General features: G+C 45.1%; 1 protein-coding gene across 1 annotated transcript; it reads right to left on the bottom strand.

Annotated features, from left to right (window-relative positions):
• Positions 1–772: 772 nt before the first annotated feature.
• LRRD1 (leucine rich repeats and death domain containing 1) lies at positions 773–19,407 on the bottom strand. Its single transcript, XM_074985498.1, has 6 exons — positions 19,376–19,407; positions 15,265–17,527; positions 13,646–13,844; positions 4,044–4,205; positions 1,083–1,203; positions 773–953 (listed from the first exon to the last, which is right to left on the bottom strand). Exons 1-6 carry the CDS (start codon positions 19,405–19,407, stop codon positions 773–775), a joined length of 2,958 nt encoding a protein of 985 aa, XP_074841599.1.
• Between the last annotated feature and the right edge of the window lie 1,328 nt (positions 19,408–20,735).

Raw genomic sequence — 20,735 nt, 5'->3', positions numbered from 1 at the left:
TGCCCCACAGCCTGAAATGTGATACGTGCCAGCTACAAGTTTTTCTTCACTGTGTAGACAGACCCTCTGAGTATTTTTAACAGTATGTCTGTCAGTTTTCTTCACCAGTTCCATGGGGCCTCCTTTGCCATATCTACCAAACTTATATTGAGGCTTCTGTATAATTCTTGATCCCCATGTCCATATGTCAGTATGCCACTTCCAGACATGCCTGTTTTTTTTGTTTTTTGGGGGTTTTTTTGGCTTCCTCTCTCCCCATTCTACTGACATTAGCAGACTTTAAACAAGTGAAAAAGTATATAATCACATAGTCCTTTTAAAATCTATCCTGAATAATCTATTAAAATGATGAACAAAGAATTTGAAAAGTATATAATTATTGAAGAATTTAAATTTTTGAGATATAACAATAATAAACAAGTGAGTTTGAGTCAGCAGTCTGAGGTAAAAATAATTACTTTCTTGATTTCATATCTTACTAGCAGTTGCAAAGAGATCATTTATTTTTAGCATATTAAAAACATTTTATCGCTTCAGAAATCAAGAAAAAGAAGGCAGTGAAGGTCTGAGTGTCTTTGAAAGAAGATTTTGAACTCCAGACATTTTGAAAAGACATACAGAATTATAAACCACCTTCTAATAGGAGACTAACCGTTAAGTCTCTCAGTTTGTGGCACATTCAGAGTGATGATATTTTCAGAAACAAATAATTATATTACAAGCTTTCATCTTGTTCACAAATAAAAATGCTTTTTTGCTCATCTGCTGCTCTTTAGAATTTTACTGATTGTGTATAAAGTTTTAAAGCTTTCACTTTGTTGGTCAGATAATGCATGCCTGTCATTGTTAGTATTCTGATCAACTGATCTATCATTTCAGCAGGAGTTAGAGCTTGGTTTTCACTTTTCCAGCTCTCCAGTGCCTGGAGGATTTTCTCTTCTAAAACAAGAGACCTACACAGAAAAAATGAAAATGCTACTGCAAAGATGTTTGAGAAAGTCAAAGGTCAAATAAGTGTTTCTCAAAATACACTATATTCTTTAAAAATGAGAACGTTTTGTAAGTTTTTGTTTGTAACTAACCTGTTATTTTCAAGAGATTTAATTTCAGCATTATTAAGTTGCAGTTTCTGGCAGAAAAATTCAAAATTTTCAAAGGAAACATTTGCAGCAATTATCTTTAATATCTTCTGCAAAATTTTTCCTGAATATAAACATATTGTGTTATAATTTATCAAATTAAACTAATATAATTTATCTAACATTCAGCATTTGGACAACTATTCATCTTTTTTCAGTTGTGGATGATACGAGACTCTGGTTATTGCATAGACATGCAGCAGTGAAAGGGTGAGGGACCAGAATTTGGCAGGTTCTGGGTACAGCACAGATATAAAGTAATGTGATCATAGCAGTCAGCTGACAGTGTGGCATGAGAGGGAAGGGAAAGGACATAGCACTCTGATCTAGGAGGCCGTGTCTACACTAGCCCCAAACTTCGAAATGGCCACGCAAATGGCCATTTCCAAGTTTACTAATAAAGCGCTGAAATGCATATTCAGCGCTTCATTAGCATGCGGGTGGCCAGGGCACTTCGAAATTGACGCGCCTCGCCGCTGCGTGGCTCGTCCTGACGGGGCTCCTTTTCAAAAGGACCCTGCCTACTTCGAAGTCCCCTTATTCCCATCAGCTCATGGGAATAAGGGGACTTTGAAGTAGGCGGGGTCCTTTCAAAAAGGATCCCTGTCGGCACGAGCTGCGCAGTGGCGAGGCGCGTCAATTTCAAAGTGCTGTGGCCGCCTGCATGCTAATGAAGCACTGAATATGCATTTCAGCGCTTCATTAGTAAACTTCGAAATGGCCATTTGCGTAGCCATTTCGAAGTTTGGGGCTAGTGTAGACACGGCCGGAGAGGACTCAGATGTGTCTGACGAAAGGAATGACTTAGAACAGGAGTGGGGAACCTTTTATGGGTCAGAAACTATTGGCCCACAGAAATATCAGTCAGGGGTCACACACATGAAAAAACAAAACCAAAAAACCCTTCCCTGATGTGGCCCACAACTAAGAAGTAAGGGATAAAGAGAGAGCTCACTCATGCAACTCAGGGCACCAGAGTTTCCCTCACTTTGCAGACATGTGGTGGTGGGGGGAAATGCCAAAGCTCAGGCCTTCCCCCAGGGCCAAATTAACACTTCTGGGGGCCTGGAGTTAGTAGATTTTCTGGGGGGCCCCTATCTATCTCAGGAGGGGCCAAAATTAGGGGTTCAGCATGTGGGAGGGGTCTGCTGAGCAGCAGGCTGAGGATTGTGGTGTGAGGTTTTGGTGGTAGGTAGGATGCAGGCACAGGCTGAAGGTGGTGCAGGACCTACGTGGGAAGTAGGGCATGGGAACAGGCTGGGAAGCAGCATAGACTTTGCACACCCACCAGGGAGAGTGGGTGTGCAAAGTCTATGCTGGAGGTATGGTGTGGGCATGGTCTAGGGCTGCAGGGTCTGAGAGGGAGGTAGGGTTCAGGACTGGGGGCAGTGAATAGTCTGTGTGCAGGGATGGAGTGAGGGGGACAGAACAAGGCAGAGGACTGGACTGATTGATTACCTGGCATAGCTTGCAGGAGGCACAGATGGCTCTGTGATGCTTTGCGCTTACAGGCATCTCCCACTAGTGCACCCATTGGCTACAATTCTCAGCCAACAGGAGCAACTGGGATAGAGCCTGCAGGCAAGCACTTCCCTATGTTGCTGCTTCCTTAGCCAGGGGAGAGGGAGAACAGCAGCATATGGAGCCACTTCCTCCCCTCAATCACAAGGCAAAGCTGTCCACACAGGGGCATTAAAACTGTCTTCCTGATACTAATCCCTGCAGCACCAAGCTGACAATCATGCTCCAACCACAGGCAAAGAGCCTAGAATATGTGTTTCTATAGGGACACAGAGCTCACCAGAAAAGCTAGACTACAAGATGTGCTCCTAAAATAGTGGTGGGCAATCTGTGGCCCGTGGCTGAATGCAGCCCATCAGCGTTTTACTTCTGGGCCACAAGACATTTGTTTACCATTGTCCACATACCAGGTTGCCAGATTTGGCTGACTTCCATCCATATGGGTTTTTTCCTACTGGTATTACTAAAGTGAAATGCATGTAAAGTGAGGGCACATGAGGTAAGATGTATACTGGTTGCACACAGCATTGATGATAAGAGCCATGCACTCCCTCTGCATCCAATCAAAGTGCTGCTATGCTTCAGCTGGCACACCCCACAAATTCTAGGTATGCAAGTGCAATTAGCAAAACTACTCTGTCCCAGGAAACTGCCTCGGTTACAACAATCTTGCAGCTCACTGAGATGAAGGAGGGCCACTCATGTGGCCCCACTCATAGTGTACGGTGACCATTGCTGTCCTAGAGGGAAGAGATTACTAAGAGCTAAAATTGCATGCTTCTAGGAATTCCTGGTCTCACTAAACGAGTCTCTCAGACAGTGGTAGGAAGCCCATCCCATCAGGAATTACAGGCTGCCCTGAAGAATAAGTTCAGCTGACAGATCTTTGTAGACCTCTGACTCCAGGGAAGGATTCCCCTTACACAGGAGTAAAAGGCCTGATTCAAATAAAGTAGCTGAGCCAAAAGAACCCTGATAGTAAAGATAGTAAAGGGACTGGATGGACAGAAGGAAATTCAGGTGGGAGCAGTTAACCTAAAATTCTCTCCCCATCTCCTATGATGAGATAAAGGGTTGTTTGTATTCTTGTTGAGCTTAGTTAATAAACTACACTCTTCAGGAGCCTTGTTGAATTAGATTATATATTATTATATAGGTTATAATTATATTATACTATAGATTATATTATGTGGATTATAATTTAAGTGCCATTACCACTAACCATAAGCATTAGGATTGGGAGGCAAGGAAAAACATGACAAATATGAAACCTTACTTCTTAAATGACTGACTTTCTAATACATACTACAGTAAGGTATTTTTAACACGTAAACAGCATGTTATCCAGGATACTGTACTCTAAGATACTTGTTCTTAACATACCATCTCTTTCATCAGCACTCTCCAAGTAGCGTACAATGGTATATAGTTGCTTTCCTTTACAGACTTCTTGTGGAGGTCTGATTAGAGGATTTCCATCAAAATTTATGTCCTTCAGTGACTGAAGATGATGGAGACCACTCGGCAAACATATTAACTGATTTCCTGACAAAATACAAATAGTTAATTATATTTATATTCCATTAATATAAAGAATTTCAGTATGTGAACACCAAAGCAATTAAATCTCTTTAGAATTTTTATTTTTTGGTTCTGATAATGAGTTCAGTCACACAGTTCCTGCCTCATGGTGTCTGCAATATAGGGAATCTTTCCACTGACTTTGGATCAGGTTCACAGTGAAAGAAAACTAGAAAGGTCCAGACACAAATAACACATCAGAGCTGTGTCTACACTTACAACAAACTTCGAAATGGCTATATTAATGGCCAAATCAAAGAATACTAATGAGATGCTGACATGAATATTCAGTGCCTCATTAGCATGCTGCTGGCTGCGGCACTTCGAAAGTGCCACATTTCACTCACGCTTGGCTCGTATACCCGGGGGGGGGGGTCCTTTTCAATAGGACCCTGCAAACATCAAAATCCCATTATTCCTCATGAGTATTTTGTCGACAGAGTGTCCATGCAGACAGTTCTATCCACAGAGTGGGTCCTCCATGGTAAACAGCAGCTGGAGCCAGGAGACACCCTCTCCCCAGCCAGTGGGATGCTATGGTTACTGCTTCCACCCACCCTTAAAGCAACAGGTCTCCAAGAAGCCCCATGTAGGAAGTTGGGGGCATAGCAGTGCTCAGTCCCACATGCCAGCAGCCATTCCCCAGCCGGTACAAACATAGCACATGCTGGCTGGGATCACCCTGGACCCTCCCAGGAGTGCCTCCGAGCTGTCCTAGGAACCTGCCAGTAGAACCCGCAAGCGGACACCATCCTGGTCCAGTGCAGAAGTCTGGAACCTGTTAGCCTTCTGGGTGGACAAACTGCTCGTCCTGAACCCCAGCACCAAGTGCTGGAATGCCCCTGCCTATGGCTGTATAGCTGGAGCCCTGTCTCAGTGCAGGCACCCGGCATGCACCTGCCAAGAGGTACATGCAAAAATCAAGGAGCTGCACCAGGGCTATATTCAGGCCAGGGATAGCCGGTGCCGCTTGGGAGCAGGGGGACCCTCCTGCCCCCACTACAACACCCTGCATCACATGCTGGGAGGCAATGATGGGGTGCAAGGCTGAGAGGTGGACACCAGCAAGGAGGTCTCCACCAGCAAGACAGTTACCTTGTACCCAGGATCATCCCTAGAGCCACAGGACATCCCAGCCTCCAACCCCGACACCAGCCAGGGCACGTTCATCCTGTCCTCTGGCCCCTCCAGCACCACTGTTGGCACAGGTGTCCCCAGACCTGTTCCCTGCACCCTCTGGTGAGCCTCCTGGGGGAAGCTTACACCCATGGGGGTGGGGGCAGGCAGGGTGAGCTACTGGCCTCAATGGTACAGCCCTGCCAGGCACCCACATCCTGGTCCTGGCACCTGCACCATGCACCCATTGGGTCATCCCACCCAGACCCCACAGGTGGCCCCCAGACATGGCTGCTGGGCCACCCGGAGCCCTGTGACAAGCCACCCATCCTCCAGGATCTCAGAGAAAGCAGCTGCCTACCCCTGCCATGCCTGGGAGCATGCCAGCCACCCAGGGGATCAGCCCACCCCGCACAGCCCAACTCTGGGCATGGCTCCCTGCTATGGGGCATGGCTGCAGGCATCTGCCAGCACCCACCCCTCTGAACAGTGCTATGGGCTGCAGGCTTGCAGGGGAAAGCCCCAGGGAGGCTCTGCCTGCACCTGGCATGCCGGTCACCCACAATAGGTGACATCTACATGCCCCCCGCACCCATGGGCAGGCCTGACAGGGGGAATGTGGTCCAGCTGGTGACCATGACACCACAGTTTCCCCGTCCAACATGGCCCACCGTCCAGGGAGCGCAGGCATGCACTCCTTGGATGGACCCATCCAATGGCCCGGGGTGGGGACGGGAGTGTCACCTGGCAGATGATGGCTACTGGGCATTGGGAGCTGCTGTCCAGGAGCAGAATGCCATTGCCCAGGAGCAGCTGCAAGAGGATTAGGAGCAGTTGCAGGTGGAGCTGGAACAACTGCAGGCCTGGGTGCAGTTCTCGGAACTGTGGCTGGCCGCAGTGGACCGTGCCCTGGACCTGGTCAGGGCCTGGCTGGCCCAGGGCTTGGTATCCCAGGTCCCCACCACTCCCCTGACTCCTGCTGCCGATGTCCCTCCTGCTGCCCCTGAGCCCATGCCCCAGGTGCTGTTACAGGCCCTGCAGTGGGCAGCGGTGGTAGCCCATGCCCATGCCCATGCCCCTCCAGCCCCCACTGCGCCCTCAGTCCCCCTGCCAAGCCTGACCCCACAGCTGCCCCCAGCACCCTACCTCCCCATGCTCCTGGCCCTGACCCACTCTCAAAGCGGGCCCCAGAACCAAGGAGGATGGGGAACCTGTGGCCGGCATGGCTTGAGGCTGTCCACCTCTTCCCTAGAATAGTGTCTCTCTCCCTGTTCAGAGCCCCCCTCTCTGTCCAGAACCCCCCTCCCAGTTCAGAGCTCCCTCCTGATTCAGAGGCCCTCCCACCCCAACCCCCCCATAGTTATGTATATAGTTCACAGGTGTACATAATCCATATAATAAGTTTTTATTTTTGTACAATTAGTTGGTTTAGGTCTTTCATGGTTACCTATCATTTGGCAAATGGTTTCAATTCTTATTGTAAAGCTTTGGTTGTTTTAAGACCATACCCACATGCTTCCTTTTTGGTCTGGGTCCAGAGGTGATGCAGGGGGACAAGAAGGGTGACGGTGGGGGTTAGAAGGTCCATAGCCATGGGGTGGCCCCCAAGGTGATCTGGGGAGGGTTATCGGTGCTGCAGGCAAGGTACTCCTGCAGTGCCTCCTGCATGCGGACTCCCTTGGCATGCATCTGATGGCTAGGCATGGCTCCCAGCTGTTGGTAAGGGCCGACGACCTACAGCCCCCACCCCAGCAGAAAGTCCTCTCCTTTCCTCACCACCAAGTTATGGAGGGTGCAACAGGTGGCCATGACATGGGGAACATTCTGCTTCCCCCATCCAGCCGGTTCAGGAGGCACTGGAACCTTCCCTTCAGGAGCCCGCAGGCAAGCTCAACAGGGTTCCATACCCATGCCAGCCTGGCATCGAATTGTTCCTGGGTGGGGTCCAGGTGTCCTGTGTAGGGCCTCAGTAGCCTTGGGAGGAGTGGGCAAGTTGCATCGATGCACAGGGGTATCTGCATGTCCCCGATGGCCAGCTCCCGGTGGAGTATGCAGGTGCCTACCTCCATCCTTCAGAACAGGCTGGAGTTCCAGAACACCTTCATGTTGTGATTCTGGCCTGATCATCTGACGTAGATGTCGAGGAATTGCCCTCGGTGGTCCACCAGGGCCTGCATCACCACGGAGTGGTAGCCCTTCCTACTAAGGTATCAGCCAATGCTGTGTTCTGGGGTCCAGATGGGGATGTGAGACCCATCCGGCACCCCTAAACAGTTGGGAAGCTGATACGTCGAAGCCAGTGACAAGGGCATTCATGTTGCAGATCTGCACCAACTTCTGCAGCAGGATGGCATTTATGGCTAAAACCACTTGTGGGTGGGGGAGACAAGACACGCCCATGAGGGTCTGCGAGGGATGCGGTCCCTGGGTTACAACAAGCCCTACATTCCTCAGACCAGTCCCTCTCTACATCCCTGCACTCAGTCCCCTTCTGCTTCATCCCTCCTGCCCCCCAACCCTATCCCCCATCCCTCTCCCCCTGCCCCATCCCCCTCTTCCCTCCTCCCCCACTGACCCCCTCCCCCGTCTCCCCTCTCTGTCCCTGCTTGCCTTCTGCCCCCTGCCCCACCACCTGCTGTGCATAGCCTGTGGCCAGATGGTTTCTTTACCTGCATCATGATGGCCCCGATGGCGGATCTCCTGATGCCAAATTGGTGACCTGCAGAGTGGTAGCTGTCAGGGGTGGCCAGCTTCCAGAGGGTGATCACGACCCTCTTCTCCACCGGGATGGCCAGCTGCATGTTGGTGTTGTGTTGTCTCAGGACAGGGGAAAGCCAGTGGCACCACCCCGAGGAATACACTAAGAAACTACACCATCTGCTCAGGACACTCCCTACACAAGCACAAGAACAGATCTATACCAACACACCTCTAGAGCCCCGTCCGGGGCTATTCTATCTACTACCCAAGATCCACAAACCTGGAAATCCTAGACGCCCCACCATCTCGGGCATTGGAACTCTCACTGAAGGACTGTCTGGTTATGTGGACTCTCTCCTCAGACCCTATGCCACCAGCACTCCCAGCTATCTCTGAGACACCACTGACTTCCTGAGAAAACTGCAAGACATTGATGACCTACCAGAAAACACTATCCTAGCCACCATGGGTGTAGAGGCTCTCTATACCAACATCCCACACAAAGATGGAATAAATGTTGTCCGGAACAGTATCCCTGATGATGCTACAGCACATTTGATGGCTGAGCTCTGTAACTTTATCCTCACACACAACTATTTCAGATTTGGCGACGATATATACCTTCAAATCAGCGGCACAGCTATGGGTACCCGCATGGCCCCTCAATATGCCAATATTTTCATGGCTGACCTGGAACAGCACTTCCTTAGCTCTCGTCCACTAACACCCCGTCTCTACTTACGCTACATTGATGATATCTTCATCATCTGGACCCATGGGAAGGAGACTCTGGAGGAATTCCACCGGGACTTCAACAACTTTCACCCCAACATCAACCTCAGCCTGGAACAGTCCACACAGGAGATCCACTTCCTGGACACCACGGTGCTAATACACGATGGCCACATAAATACCACCCTGTACCGTAAAACCACTGACCGCTATGCCTACCTTCATGCCTCCAGCTTCCATCCCAGACACACCACACGATCCATTGTCTACAGCCAAGCGCTAAGATATAACCGCATTTGCTCCAACCCCTCCGACAGAGACAAACACCTACAGGATCTCTACCAAGCATTCTTGAAACTGCAATACCCACCTGAGGAAGTGAAAAAACAGATCAACAGAGCCAGACATGTGCCACGAAGCCTCTTACTACAGGACAAGCCCAAGAGAGAAACCAACAGAACACCACTAGCCATCACCTACAGTCCTCAGCTAAAACCTCTACAGCGCATCATCAGGGATTTACAGCCCATCCTGGACAATGATCCCCCACTTTCACAGGCCTTGGGAGGCAGACCAGGCCTTGCCCACAGACAACCTGCCAACCTGAAGCAAATCCTAACCAGCAACTATACACCACACCACAGTCACTCTAACTCAGGGACCCATCCATGCAAAAAGCCTCGTTGCCACCTCTGCCCACATATCTACACCAGCAACACCATTACAGGACCTAACCAGATCAGCCACACCATCGTGGGTTCATTCAGCTGCACATCTACCAATATAATTTATGCCATCATGTGCCAGCAATGCCCCTCTGCTATATACATTGGACAAACTGGACAGTCTCTACGTAAAAGAATAAACGCACACAAATCAGATATCAGAAATGGCAATATACAAAAACCCGTAGGAGAGCACTTCAATCTCCCAGGCCACACAGTAGCAGACTTAAAGTAGCTATCCTACAGCAAAGAAATTTCAGGACCGGACTCCAAAGAGAAATTTCTGAGCTACAATTCATCTGCAAATTCGACACCCTCAGCTCAGGCTTAAACAAAGACTGCGAATGGCTGGCTAAATACAGAAGCAGCTTCCCCTCCCTTGGTGTTCACACCTCCAGATCAACTGCTGGTAGTAAGCCTCACCCTTGCTGACTGAGCTAACCTTGTTATCCCCACCCTTGCTCTGGCTTATTTATACCTGGCCCTGCAAATTTCCAAGACCAGCATCTGATGAAGTGAGTCTGTGCTCACGAAAGCTCATGCTCAAAACTTTTCTGTTAGTCTATAAGGTGCCACAGGACCCTTCGTTGTCATTCCAGGAACATGTCCTTGTGCAACCTGAAATTCTGTGTCCGTAGCTGGTCCTCACATTGCCCCAGGACCACCTGGTCCCACCAATCGGAGCTGGTGGGGTGCTGCCAGATCCATCTGGTCACCCGAGGGGGTGAGTGCAGTGGGGGCACTATGCTGTCAGGGGCCTGCTCTGCAGGGTGTCTCTTGGGGTCTTCCCCCCAGATGTGGTCATATAGACTGATGATGGCCAGTGGCAGGGTCCACGGTCCCAGGTACACCTAGGGGTTGCTCTGCCATGGTCATGGTCATGGTCAGGACGGGTGAGGGTCAGGCAGGGGGTCATGTGGGGAGAGGGGTCTTTGGTCAGGGAGGGTGTGGAGTTGGCGAGTTTGGGTGTCAGGGAGGTTGAGGGGTCAGTAAGGTAGAGAGTGATTTGGAATGAGCAGTCTCTCACGAAGAGCAAGGAGCCCTGCAACAACTTAGCATTCCCTTCAAGAGGTAGGCAAGCCTCAGCATGGACAGGGAGCGAAAGTTTGGGGTGGGGAGGCCCTTTAAGGGCACACAGAGGCTGTGTTCCAGAAAGCGGCTTTCCCTCTACGCACACCTGCCTTACAGGGCCAGTTCTGTCAACAAAGTGGCTGATCCGTGTAGATGCTCTCTGTTGACAGAGCAGCTTGCTATTGTGAGCCGCTTTGGTGTGTGGACGGAAACTGTTGATAGAGGTATTGTCATGGTTCCTCTGTCAACAGGGGCTGCCTGTGTAGACATGACCAGGGCGTTTAAAGAGCTTTTTTTTCGACAGAATCTGTTGATAGCAACTTTATGCCTCAAAGCTTTGAGGCAGAATGCTGCCAGCAAAAGTGCTGTGCTGCGCCCAGATACTGTTGACAAAATGCATTGTGTGTGTGCGTGCTCCACAAGTTTTGTTGACAAAACCAGGGTTTTGCTGGCAAAATTTGCTAGTGTAACCATAGCCATAGAGTTTTTTGCAGACAATAATTTAGGAATTAGTTTATGGGGCACTGTATCTAATTCCCATTTAAAGACAGAAAAAATACATTCAATCGCCAGTTAAGGCCATTTTAAGTTGATTTGTAAATTCAAAACATTCAGGATATTATATAACAAGAAAATCTCAATCCCAAACCTTGATGCACCAGTTTGGGAGCTTTAACACAGACATCAGAAAAACAAGTTTGATACTTTGTACACTATCATTAGTAGAGATAAATAAAAACAAAAACTGCTTATTTTCTCTGACTGACATTACTCACATTTGTGCAGACACAGTCTTCATTACCTTCAGTTTCCCTGTGATTTTAAAATGTATCACAGAGCACATTACAGTAGCTTAGGCTTTAGATAACAAATGTATGAAAAACTTCAGTGAAGGCCCACTACAAAATGAGGTGTCATCTCACCAGCTGCAGATGGAAAGAACTGATTTTGCACACAGCTGTTAACTGAACAACAAGGAGAAGCCTAGGTTCTAATAAGCACTGTATTGTGAAACCCTTATAAATAGCAGCATCAAAGTAATTATTTTCTTTGCTACACCATAACCTACTGACAGTTACTTCAGTCTTGTCTGAAAAGATCCATTATCCTTACCCAAACTCATTCATAAATTGTTCAAGGCTCGGAAGTTACAGAGATGTGGAACCCTGTTCAAAACACTATTCTGAAACTGCTGCAGACCATGTTTCCTGAATAACCTTAATGATGACCTCAAATACAAGTTGTACAGGAGGTTGACAAAGTAAATCCCATGCCACACATGAGATCAACCTGGAAGCAAAAATGTTGTCCCAAATTTTCTTCAGGGTCCTCTTTAAAAAAGCAAACAAACAAAAGAACCCAGACACTCAAGGGTTAATAAATAGACCATTGCTAGGGAATAGAGTTGTGTCAACAACATATCTTGGTAAATCCTATCAAAGGTAGCAGACAGATCTAAACGATTCATGATTAACAGGCCTTATCTACTATTAGGAGCAGATTACTGGCATTAGAGTATCTGTCCTAATCACAAGCTCAAAACATGACTGACTGGAAGCTAGGAAACCTGAGGACTCCAACCACTGCTGTCAATGTCTCCTTACCATCTCAATCAGTGCTTCCATGAAGGGAAGACCAGGGCAGATCAATAATTAGTGAGACTGTCAAATTCAGAAGGCGATTTCTTGAGATGAGACTTTAAAATAGTTTCTGCTAACACTTGTCCCCAAGGGAAATGCTGAGAATCAAAACCAAAAACAGAAGCATTGACTGCCAAACAGCAAAGAAGAGATCCTATCCATTGCCCTAAGTGCTTACAGAAACTCAGACCTGACTCCATAAGGAGACTCACTTAGGCATTGTCACACTGAACTTTTAGGTGCCAAGAAAAGCATAGGATCTATAAAACCTGAGTTGGGCAGAGCAGGGATTGAAAAGGGTGTCTCAGGCTGGATAAAAAGAAAAGCCTCCTTTACCTTTCAGCTGTTCTGTACAGAGCTAGTGGCTTCTGAGCATCCTTACAAGCTCACACCCTTCACATGACTTGGGTAGAGAAGGGTCTACCTTCCCTCAAGTCACAGACTGCCTTGGGACGTGGGCAAAAGACAGGAGTTTCGAAGCATAGATTAGAGTGTAGCACGCCCAGAGGTAGAAACATAGAAATCTTTTATTGCAAAAACGTATGTGCCCATCAGGGTTAAGTGGCAGTTAAACAGGTGTTTGTCAGTTTGTAGTGGTGCCTATAAAAGGCATTTAGGCTCTAAGTCTGATGGTTAGGTGACTTGTGGATCCAGGCGTCAGTGAACAAAAACAGTTGAATCTCCAGTAAACATTTTCCCCCATAAGATATACTGTCAGGCTACATCTACACTGCAGAGATCTTTCGAAAGAAGCTCATCTGGAAGATCTCTTCTGAAATAAGTTCTGTCAAAAGAGTGCATCCGCAAACAAAAAAAAGCGGATCAAAAGAGCAACCTGCTTTTTTGAGAGAGAGCTTCCACACAGGCCCTGCTCTTTCTAAAGAACAGGCCAGGGATAAAAAAATCAGGCCCCATGAGGACTGCTCTTTCAAAAAAAAGAGCCTGCGGAGAGTCTACACACGTTTTCTTTTGAAAGAAGCTTTTGAAAGGGGGCTTTCTTCCTGAAATGGGAAAGGAAGAGCGATTTCGAAGGAACAGCACATTTTTTCGATTTATTTTTGAAAGAACACATTTTGTGTGTAGATGTTCCATGGGATCTCTCAAAAGAGCCCCCTTCTTTAGAAAAATCTTTCAAAAGCACTTTCTAGTGTAAATGTAGCCTCAGTGTAAAGGCAGACAGCCCAATTTGGAACCATAAAGTAAAAGGAATTCCCCACACTAAGAAAAAAATCAACTATGTAAGTGACCAGAAAAGATTCTGTAGTATGAAAACACCAAAGATACTGAAGCACACATGAAAAGATGCTGTATTTTCCTCTCTCCTTCAACCTGTTCATTTAATTAATACATTTATAGACTCCACTAGCTCAATATTTTTATGCTTGCGTTTTTACTAACGGATGGAGTATCTGATACTTACCACTCAGATAAAGTTGCTGTAGATCACTCAGTGATGTAAGAGATTTGGGAAGTTTATTAATGTAATTATTATTTGCAGTTAAGTTGACCAACTGTTTCAATTCTCCTATCCCTTCTGGAATTTCTTTTAATGCATTGTGAGATATATCCAGTTCTCTGAGGCAAGTCAACTTAGACAGGTCCTCTGGAAGTTTAGTTAACTGGGAAATAGATAAAGTAATTTCCACATTTACTCATTTATTTAGAAGGACATTTTCAAGGATAACATTTTCTTCATGTTAGGTAACTCACTTCCACCAATGAAAAAAGGGAAGAAGGGTTCTTTCGAAGATGGGATTTACTTTCGAAAGAGCTACCTCTACACTGTTTTTCTTCTCTCGAGAGAAGCTCTTTTGAAAGAACATGCAAATGAAGTGCCAGATATATAAATCTGCACCTCATTTGCATTTTTGATTTCCCTCATTTGCATGCCTCTTTCAAAAGAGGAATGCAAGTGTAGATGCAGCCCTTGAGAATTGCTCATCTGCTATTATATTATGAAGAGGTAGTAAAAAGATTTTTTTTAGGAGAGAATTTCTTTTTTCTGCTCCTTAGCAGAAAAGAAATAAGCTGTCCAGGGGTATGTCTATGCAGCATTATTTTGAAATAAACTATTCCAGAAGAGATCTTCCAGAATAGCTTATTTTGAAATAGCACTGCTACACACAAAATGCATTTTGCAATAGCCCTCAGCTATTTCAAAATAGAGCAACTACACACAATAGAACCTATTTTGTAATAGAGCTATTGGACACATTATGGCTCTGTATCCTGTCTACATGTCACCTATTTCAAAATGGGTGGTATTTCTCATGGAATGAGGTTTACCTATTTAGACCAACTGTCTAAGCCAACTGTTATTTTGAAATAATTTTGCTATGCAGACATACCCCAGGAAATTAGACTGGAGAAGTCTGAGGCAATTTTCTCTATTATAAGGAAGTGAAATATCCCACATAACAATCTGTCCTGACATGAATCAGATAAATATTGCAGTGATAAATATTGTGGTTGTCCAAATCCTATGTCAACACACAGAATATAAATTGTAAAGTTTTTTTTCCTTTCACATAGAATTTCCTGGGGGTGGGATAGTTTGCATAATTCTGAATTACCATTTTGTTTGTCAGTACTCATAAGGAAAGGAAGCCTATAAATCCGTACTGCAGATGCAGCAGGAGTAGAATATACTTAAACTGCTGCTGATCAGTCTGATTCTGTTTTTATTAAAATGAAACACTCAGAGATTAACTGAGTTATAAAACTGTGAGGTCAGAATCAGACCTCATCTTTCTAATGAAATTTCATTGAAAGGTCAGTACATATATTAGCATTACAGAGAATATTTAATCAATTCATAACCAAAATATTACAAAAACATTTTCAGTCCGTAGTCAATCACATCTATGTTACATTTTAGCCCCTTTGCACGCTGTTTCTCTTCTCTGCTAACTATAGGCACATTGAAAAAAAAACTTTCAGAAGAAATTATACTATTAATAATTTTTCACTACATGATTTGTATGGTAACTAAGGTTTTTTGTTTTTGTTTTTTGGCTAAAGAAAACAATGTTCTCTTACCTTCAGCCCATTTATCTGACACAAATTGAGTTTCTCCAGTGATGAAAGATGACATATTTCAGAGGGAAACGATACTAACTGACAGTTTGATAAATTTAAATCTTTGATCACTTGCAGATTACAAATATCTGAGGGAATGCACTGTATTGGATTATCTGAAAGATCAAGTGTCTGTAAACACTTTAAAGCACACAGTTCCCTGGGAAATGAGACAAATTTGTTGTGGTACAAAAGAAGTACCTGGAGATACTTCATATTAGATACCTTTTGGGGGATGCTATTTATTTCATTTTCACTTAAATCTAAGTAAATTAGTTTTGTAAGTCTGCACAAGTGTTCTGAAAAAGAAGAAAGTTTGTTTCTACCTAATTCTAGATGCTCCAAATTTTCAATAAAAGAAATTTCAGTTACTATTTCTGAAATATAGTTTCCACTGAGGTTTAAGATTTTAAGAGCAACCAGTGCACACAATCCAACTGGAAACTGAGAAAGTCTGTTATTGCTTAAGTCGACTTTAGTTATCTGCATGCAATTTTTTATCTCAACAGGAATGCACATTAATGCATTTCCAGAAGCTTCTATAATGGAGAGGTCTTTAATATGTGATATCTGTTCATCTAGGTTATCCATTTCATTTCTACTTATGCGAAGTTCCCTTAAATGTTTAAGTCTGTGCATTCTCTTAGGAAGCTGTGTTAACTGATTGCCACAAAGAATGAGAGATTCCAGCATTGTACAATTGCAAAGATTCTCTGTAATGTTTCTGAATAAATTGTTGGCAAGACTAAGAACTCTAAGTTCTTGCAAATTTTCAACTTTATCTGAAAGAAATTCCAGCTTGTTATCATCCAGCCTGAGTTTCTGTAGTTTTCCAAGTTGAAAAAATTGCACAGGCAGAAATGTAATTTTGTTGTGATTCATTGAAAGTGTTTGTAGTCTCTGGAGCTCTTTAATGTCCTTAGGTAAACTTTGAATCAGATTCCCTGAAATGCTTAGTTTGATTAGATTTGGAAGGTAGCAGAGGACCTTTGGGAATATTAAGATCTGGTTGGCATCAATATTAAGTACCTTCAAATTTTTCATGCTAACCATGTTTTCTGGCAGTGTTTTTAGATTATTTGCAGCAAAATTTAAAATTTCCAAGGTTTCAAGGCCTTCCAAGGCAGCTGGGAATTCTTCAATGTTATTGTGACTGACAAAAAGCTGTTTAATATTCACAAGTTTTGATAGCTCTTTAGGGAGACATGTTAACTGGTTATGACTGATGTTCAAAACTCTTAGTTTCTGAAGAAGGGAAATTTCAGGTGGCAATGCTATCAATCCATTGCCTTCAATAGATAATATTTCCAGAGTTGTCAGATTACCTAGACTGTTATGTAAAGTTTTGATTTCATTGTTGTTTAAATGCAAATATTTTAAAGATTGTATTTCAAAAACTATTGGAGGTATTTCACTTAGTCCTTTGGCATCTAGTTTAACCATGAATTCCTCATGTTTTATTTCAGGCAGTATATTTGTTAACACTTTTTCAGTTACTTCAGGATTCTCTACTGATTGTAGTTGATCTCCTTTGGCCCCTCCTTCAGCAACTTCTTGAGGGATTTGGTCTAGTTCTTCAGCCTTTAGATCAGTTGTGATTTCATCATCCCTTGCTTCCTGTAACACACGTGTTGATAATTTTTGAAACACTTCAAGATTTTCCACTGAGTGTAATGTGTCTACTTCCACATCTCTTTCAGAAATCTTCTGAGGGATTCCCATCAGCCCTTCAACATCAGTTGGGAATTCATCACTCTTTTTTTCAGGCAATACATTTGTTGAAAATACTTCAGCTATTTCAAAGTTTTCCAGAGGCTGTACTGTGTCTTTTGTGGCATCTGTTTCAAAAATGTCTTGGGGAAGTTCCATCATTCCATCATCACTATGATCAGTTGTGTTTTCATCATCCTCTTTTTCATGTGACATACTTGTAGATAGTCTTTCAATCATTTGAAGACTCTCCAAATGTTGTAAAATGTCTTTATTGGTATCTGCCTCAGTAACTTCATGTTGAATTTCATTCAGTCCTTCGGTATTTAGGCCAACTAGGAGTTCATCTTTCTTTCCAAGAGACCCTGTTGGTGATTTTCCAGCCATTTCAAGATTCTCTAATGATTGTAATGAGTTCTTCCAAGCAACACTTCCAGAAACCTCTTGAGGGATTTTGTTCAGTCCTTCAGTATTTAGGCCAGCTGTGACTTCATCTTCCCCCTTTTCCTTCCTGCTATTTAATAAAGTTTCAGATATTGTGGGGTGGATGGCTCATTGATTCCTTACCCGTATCTGTTCAGAAACTGAAAAACTGTAAGTGCAGAACTATATGGAGCAACATGTTTAACATTAGGAGATTGAGCTAGCAAGTATAAGAGTTTTATAATAATCATAATTTTATGTAAATATACACACATTCATTTACTCGAGCTGTTTACTGAAAACTTGATTTGGCTTTATTTCTGATGATCATTTACCTATGTAACAGGGTCAGGCCAGCAGACCCTGGCCAGTTTCCCTGCTCCTGTCAGTGGCAACAGCTGAGAGCCTGACTGGGCTGCTGCCACTGACAGGAGCCAGAAAACTGACCAGAGCGGCAGCGCTGGTCATTTTCCCTGCCACACAGAGTCACATTAATCCGAGATATGCACAACTAGAGTGCACGTATCTCGGGGGTCTATTGTACTATATACCCAAAGAGTGAGAGACAGAGAGAGAGAAGGGAGCATATCCACTATATATTTGAGAGTCTGTCTGTTTGTTCAAGAACTCTTCTTAAATTGTGAGAACCAGGAGCACTGAATTTGGTATGCAGCTGCCTTTTCTCACAATTTAAAGCAAGGTAATGAGTTGGTTGTGCCTGGAATGTGACTGTTTTCCATAATATGGAAAGGGAGGAGGCTGCTAGGAGTGACAGATATACTGTGGAGTGATCACAGTGGGCCGCAAGGGCCAGACGTGTGGAATCAGGACAGTCAGAATTCCATAGAGACAGCAGGGGGCAGGGTTTCAGGTAAGTTAACTGACTGTCCCCCACTGCCCTCACCACAGCCAGCCTCAGGGAGCTGCCCCCCCACTGCTGCCAGCTTCAGGGAATCACCACCCACTCAGTGCTGCCATAGCCAGCCTAGGGGAGCAGCCTCCCCTGACCAATGCCAGACCCAGACAGCCACCACCACCCAGCACCAATGTGCCCAGGGAGCTGCTCCTCCCACAGCTGCCAGCCACAGGGAACTGACTCCTTGTAGCCAGACATGAACCCCCCATTTGGGCTTTTCTTCTTTTCCCCCCACTGGGAGAGACAGAGAGGGAGACAGGCAGCCTTTGATGCCCTGGGAACGCAGGTGTGCTGTCTCACCCAGACTCTCTACCATACACAGAAACCAGACAGTAAATGGCCTAGGTAATAGCCGCCTTTCTGGCTGATATCGGTAATTGACACACCTGATCACTGCCCCAGGAAAAACGGGGAACCTCCGCACATCACCTCCAAAGGTGCCCAATTGTCCACAATTCACAGGTGCAAATTGAGCCTTGCACCTTCCCTGGGGAACCTGGGGTTCAAACACATTCCTCCCTGACTGGCCACTTGAGACCAGGAAGAAGCCTACATGACCAAAGGGGTATAAAGAGGGGTTTGGCAGCCCACCCCCTTTGAGCTCCAATCACCTCCAGCTGCTGGCCAGGTCTGGTATTGACTCCTGAGACTGGGGACGCCTGGTTCGTATCTACTTCTTCCCGAGGGATTGAGAGAAAGATTCTGGGTCACAACAGATCTATGAGGCAGGGTAAGAATTACACCTGTATTACACTTCTTTCCTATAGGAATTGAGGGAAAAGACTCTGGTTCCACCAGGTCTAAGAGGCAGGGTGAAAATCACACCTGCAACGTGCCTTTCTTGTGTACACATTAATTGTATTAGTTTAAGCTAGCTAGTTTGTCTAAATTTTTTCTTAAGTTAAATTGTGTTGTTTCTCCTTTAAAAACTGCGGGTACTAACTGTTTTTGGCTACAAACTGCTAAAAACCATTAGCCTGTCAATCAAACCGCGGGAAGCCCTTATCTTTAAAACACGTTTACCCTCCAGATCTATTATAAAACTGCTCGGCCATTACCTTTTATATAGAACTGTAGAAAATCATTATCTTGTCTGTCAAACCACAGGGGGTCCTTACCTTAATTGGCAAGCTGCGGTCAGCAATTACCTTCTGTAAACATTAGTAACCACAAGAAAATCATTATCCTGTCACTCAAACTCCGTGGCCATCTTGGTTTCATTCATAAAATTGAGCGGTCAGTTTAAAACCCCTTTTACTCGCGGCAGCCGCTTCTGTTGTAAAATTGCTGCCAGCGGTTTTCCTATTAACTGCTGCTAAAGTTATAAACAAAAAGATTCACAATTGTTGTACTTTAATCATTTGTCTTAGTTAAATTGTTTTTAAGTGTAAGTGTAATAAGTGTAATTTTCCTCTTGCTGCTGTACCCGAACTAAACTCAAACCAAAGAACCCAGCCTGCCTTGGCTGCTTAGCGTAGCTGCTGGTGCGGCATCACCCCCTTTGCCCCACCGGACCTTTAGCTGGCACCTGGGCATCGGCTCACACTCCTGCACCCTCTATACCCTGTCCACAGCCCATCCAACCCCCTGCCCTGATCTTGCACCTCCCATCCCTACCCTGAGCGTCCACAAGGACCCAAGAAAAGCTGGCTAGATCCTCTAGTATCACATAAAGTAATTTTTAAATACCTGAGGGTCGTTTTCACAAAGGTATTTAGGTTCCTAGACCCCAGATTTAAGCAATGAAATGTGTGGCATATATTCCTAAATCCCAGTTTTAGACTCCACTTGTCTCTGCCACATCCCAGGTGAGTGCTCTGAAAGTCTTAGGCAATGGTTACACTACAGCCCTCTGTCAACAGAAGTCACTGTTGGAAGAGAAGTCACTGTCGGAAGAGATTGCCTGACAAAACTTCTGTCGGCAGAGTGCAGCACACACAAAAGCCAATTGGAAGAGTGCTAGGCTCTGTCAACAGAACAGCCAGGCTGCCCGGCTGCTCTCTTCACAAAACAGGCACCTGGAAGCACACCAGAGAAGGCCTCCTAGAGTGTCCACACAGCATTTTTGTCGACAAAATCCATCAACAGCAAAGTTATGCCTCATGGCTGAGAGGTAGAAACAGCATTTTGTGTGCAACGTTCCAATAGTTTGGTCAATAAAACCGGGGTTTTGCCAGCAAAACTCAGTAGTGTAACCATAGTCTCAGAGGGGTGGCAGCAGCACCTTAAGGTATATCTAGACAGCAAAGTTATGTTGAAATAGCAACCATTTTTATGAAATAACTTTGCTACCATCTACACAATGCAACTGCTATTTAGAAATAGGTAAACCTCAGTCTACGAGTAATAGCACCTATTTCAAAATAGGGGCTGTGCAGACAGG

This window comes from Carettochelys insculpta, chromosome 2 (assembly GCF_033958435.1).
Source record: "Carettochelys insculpta isolate YL-2023 chromosome 2, ASM3395843v1, whole genome shotgun sequence".
Taxonomy (NCBI): Eukaryota; Metazoa; Chordata; order Testudines; family Carettochelyidae; genus Carettochelys; species Carettochelys insculpta.
This window is presented reverse-complemented; position numbering and strand designations above follow the sequence as displayed.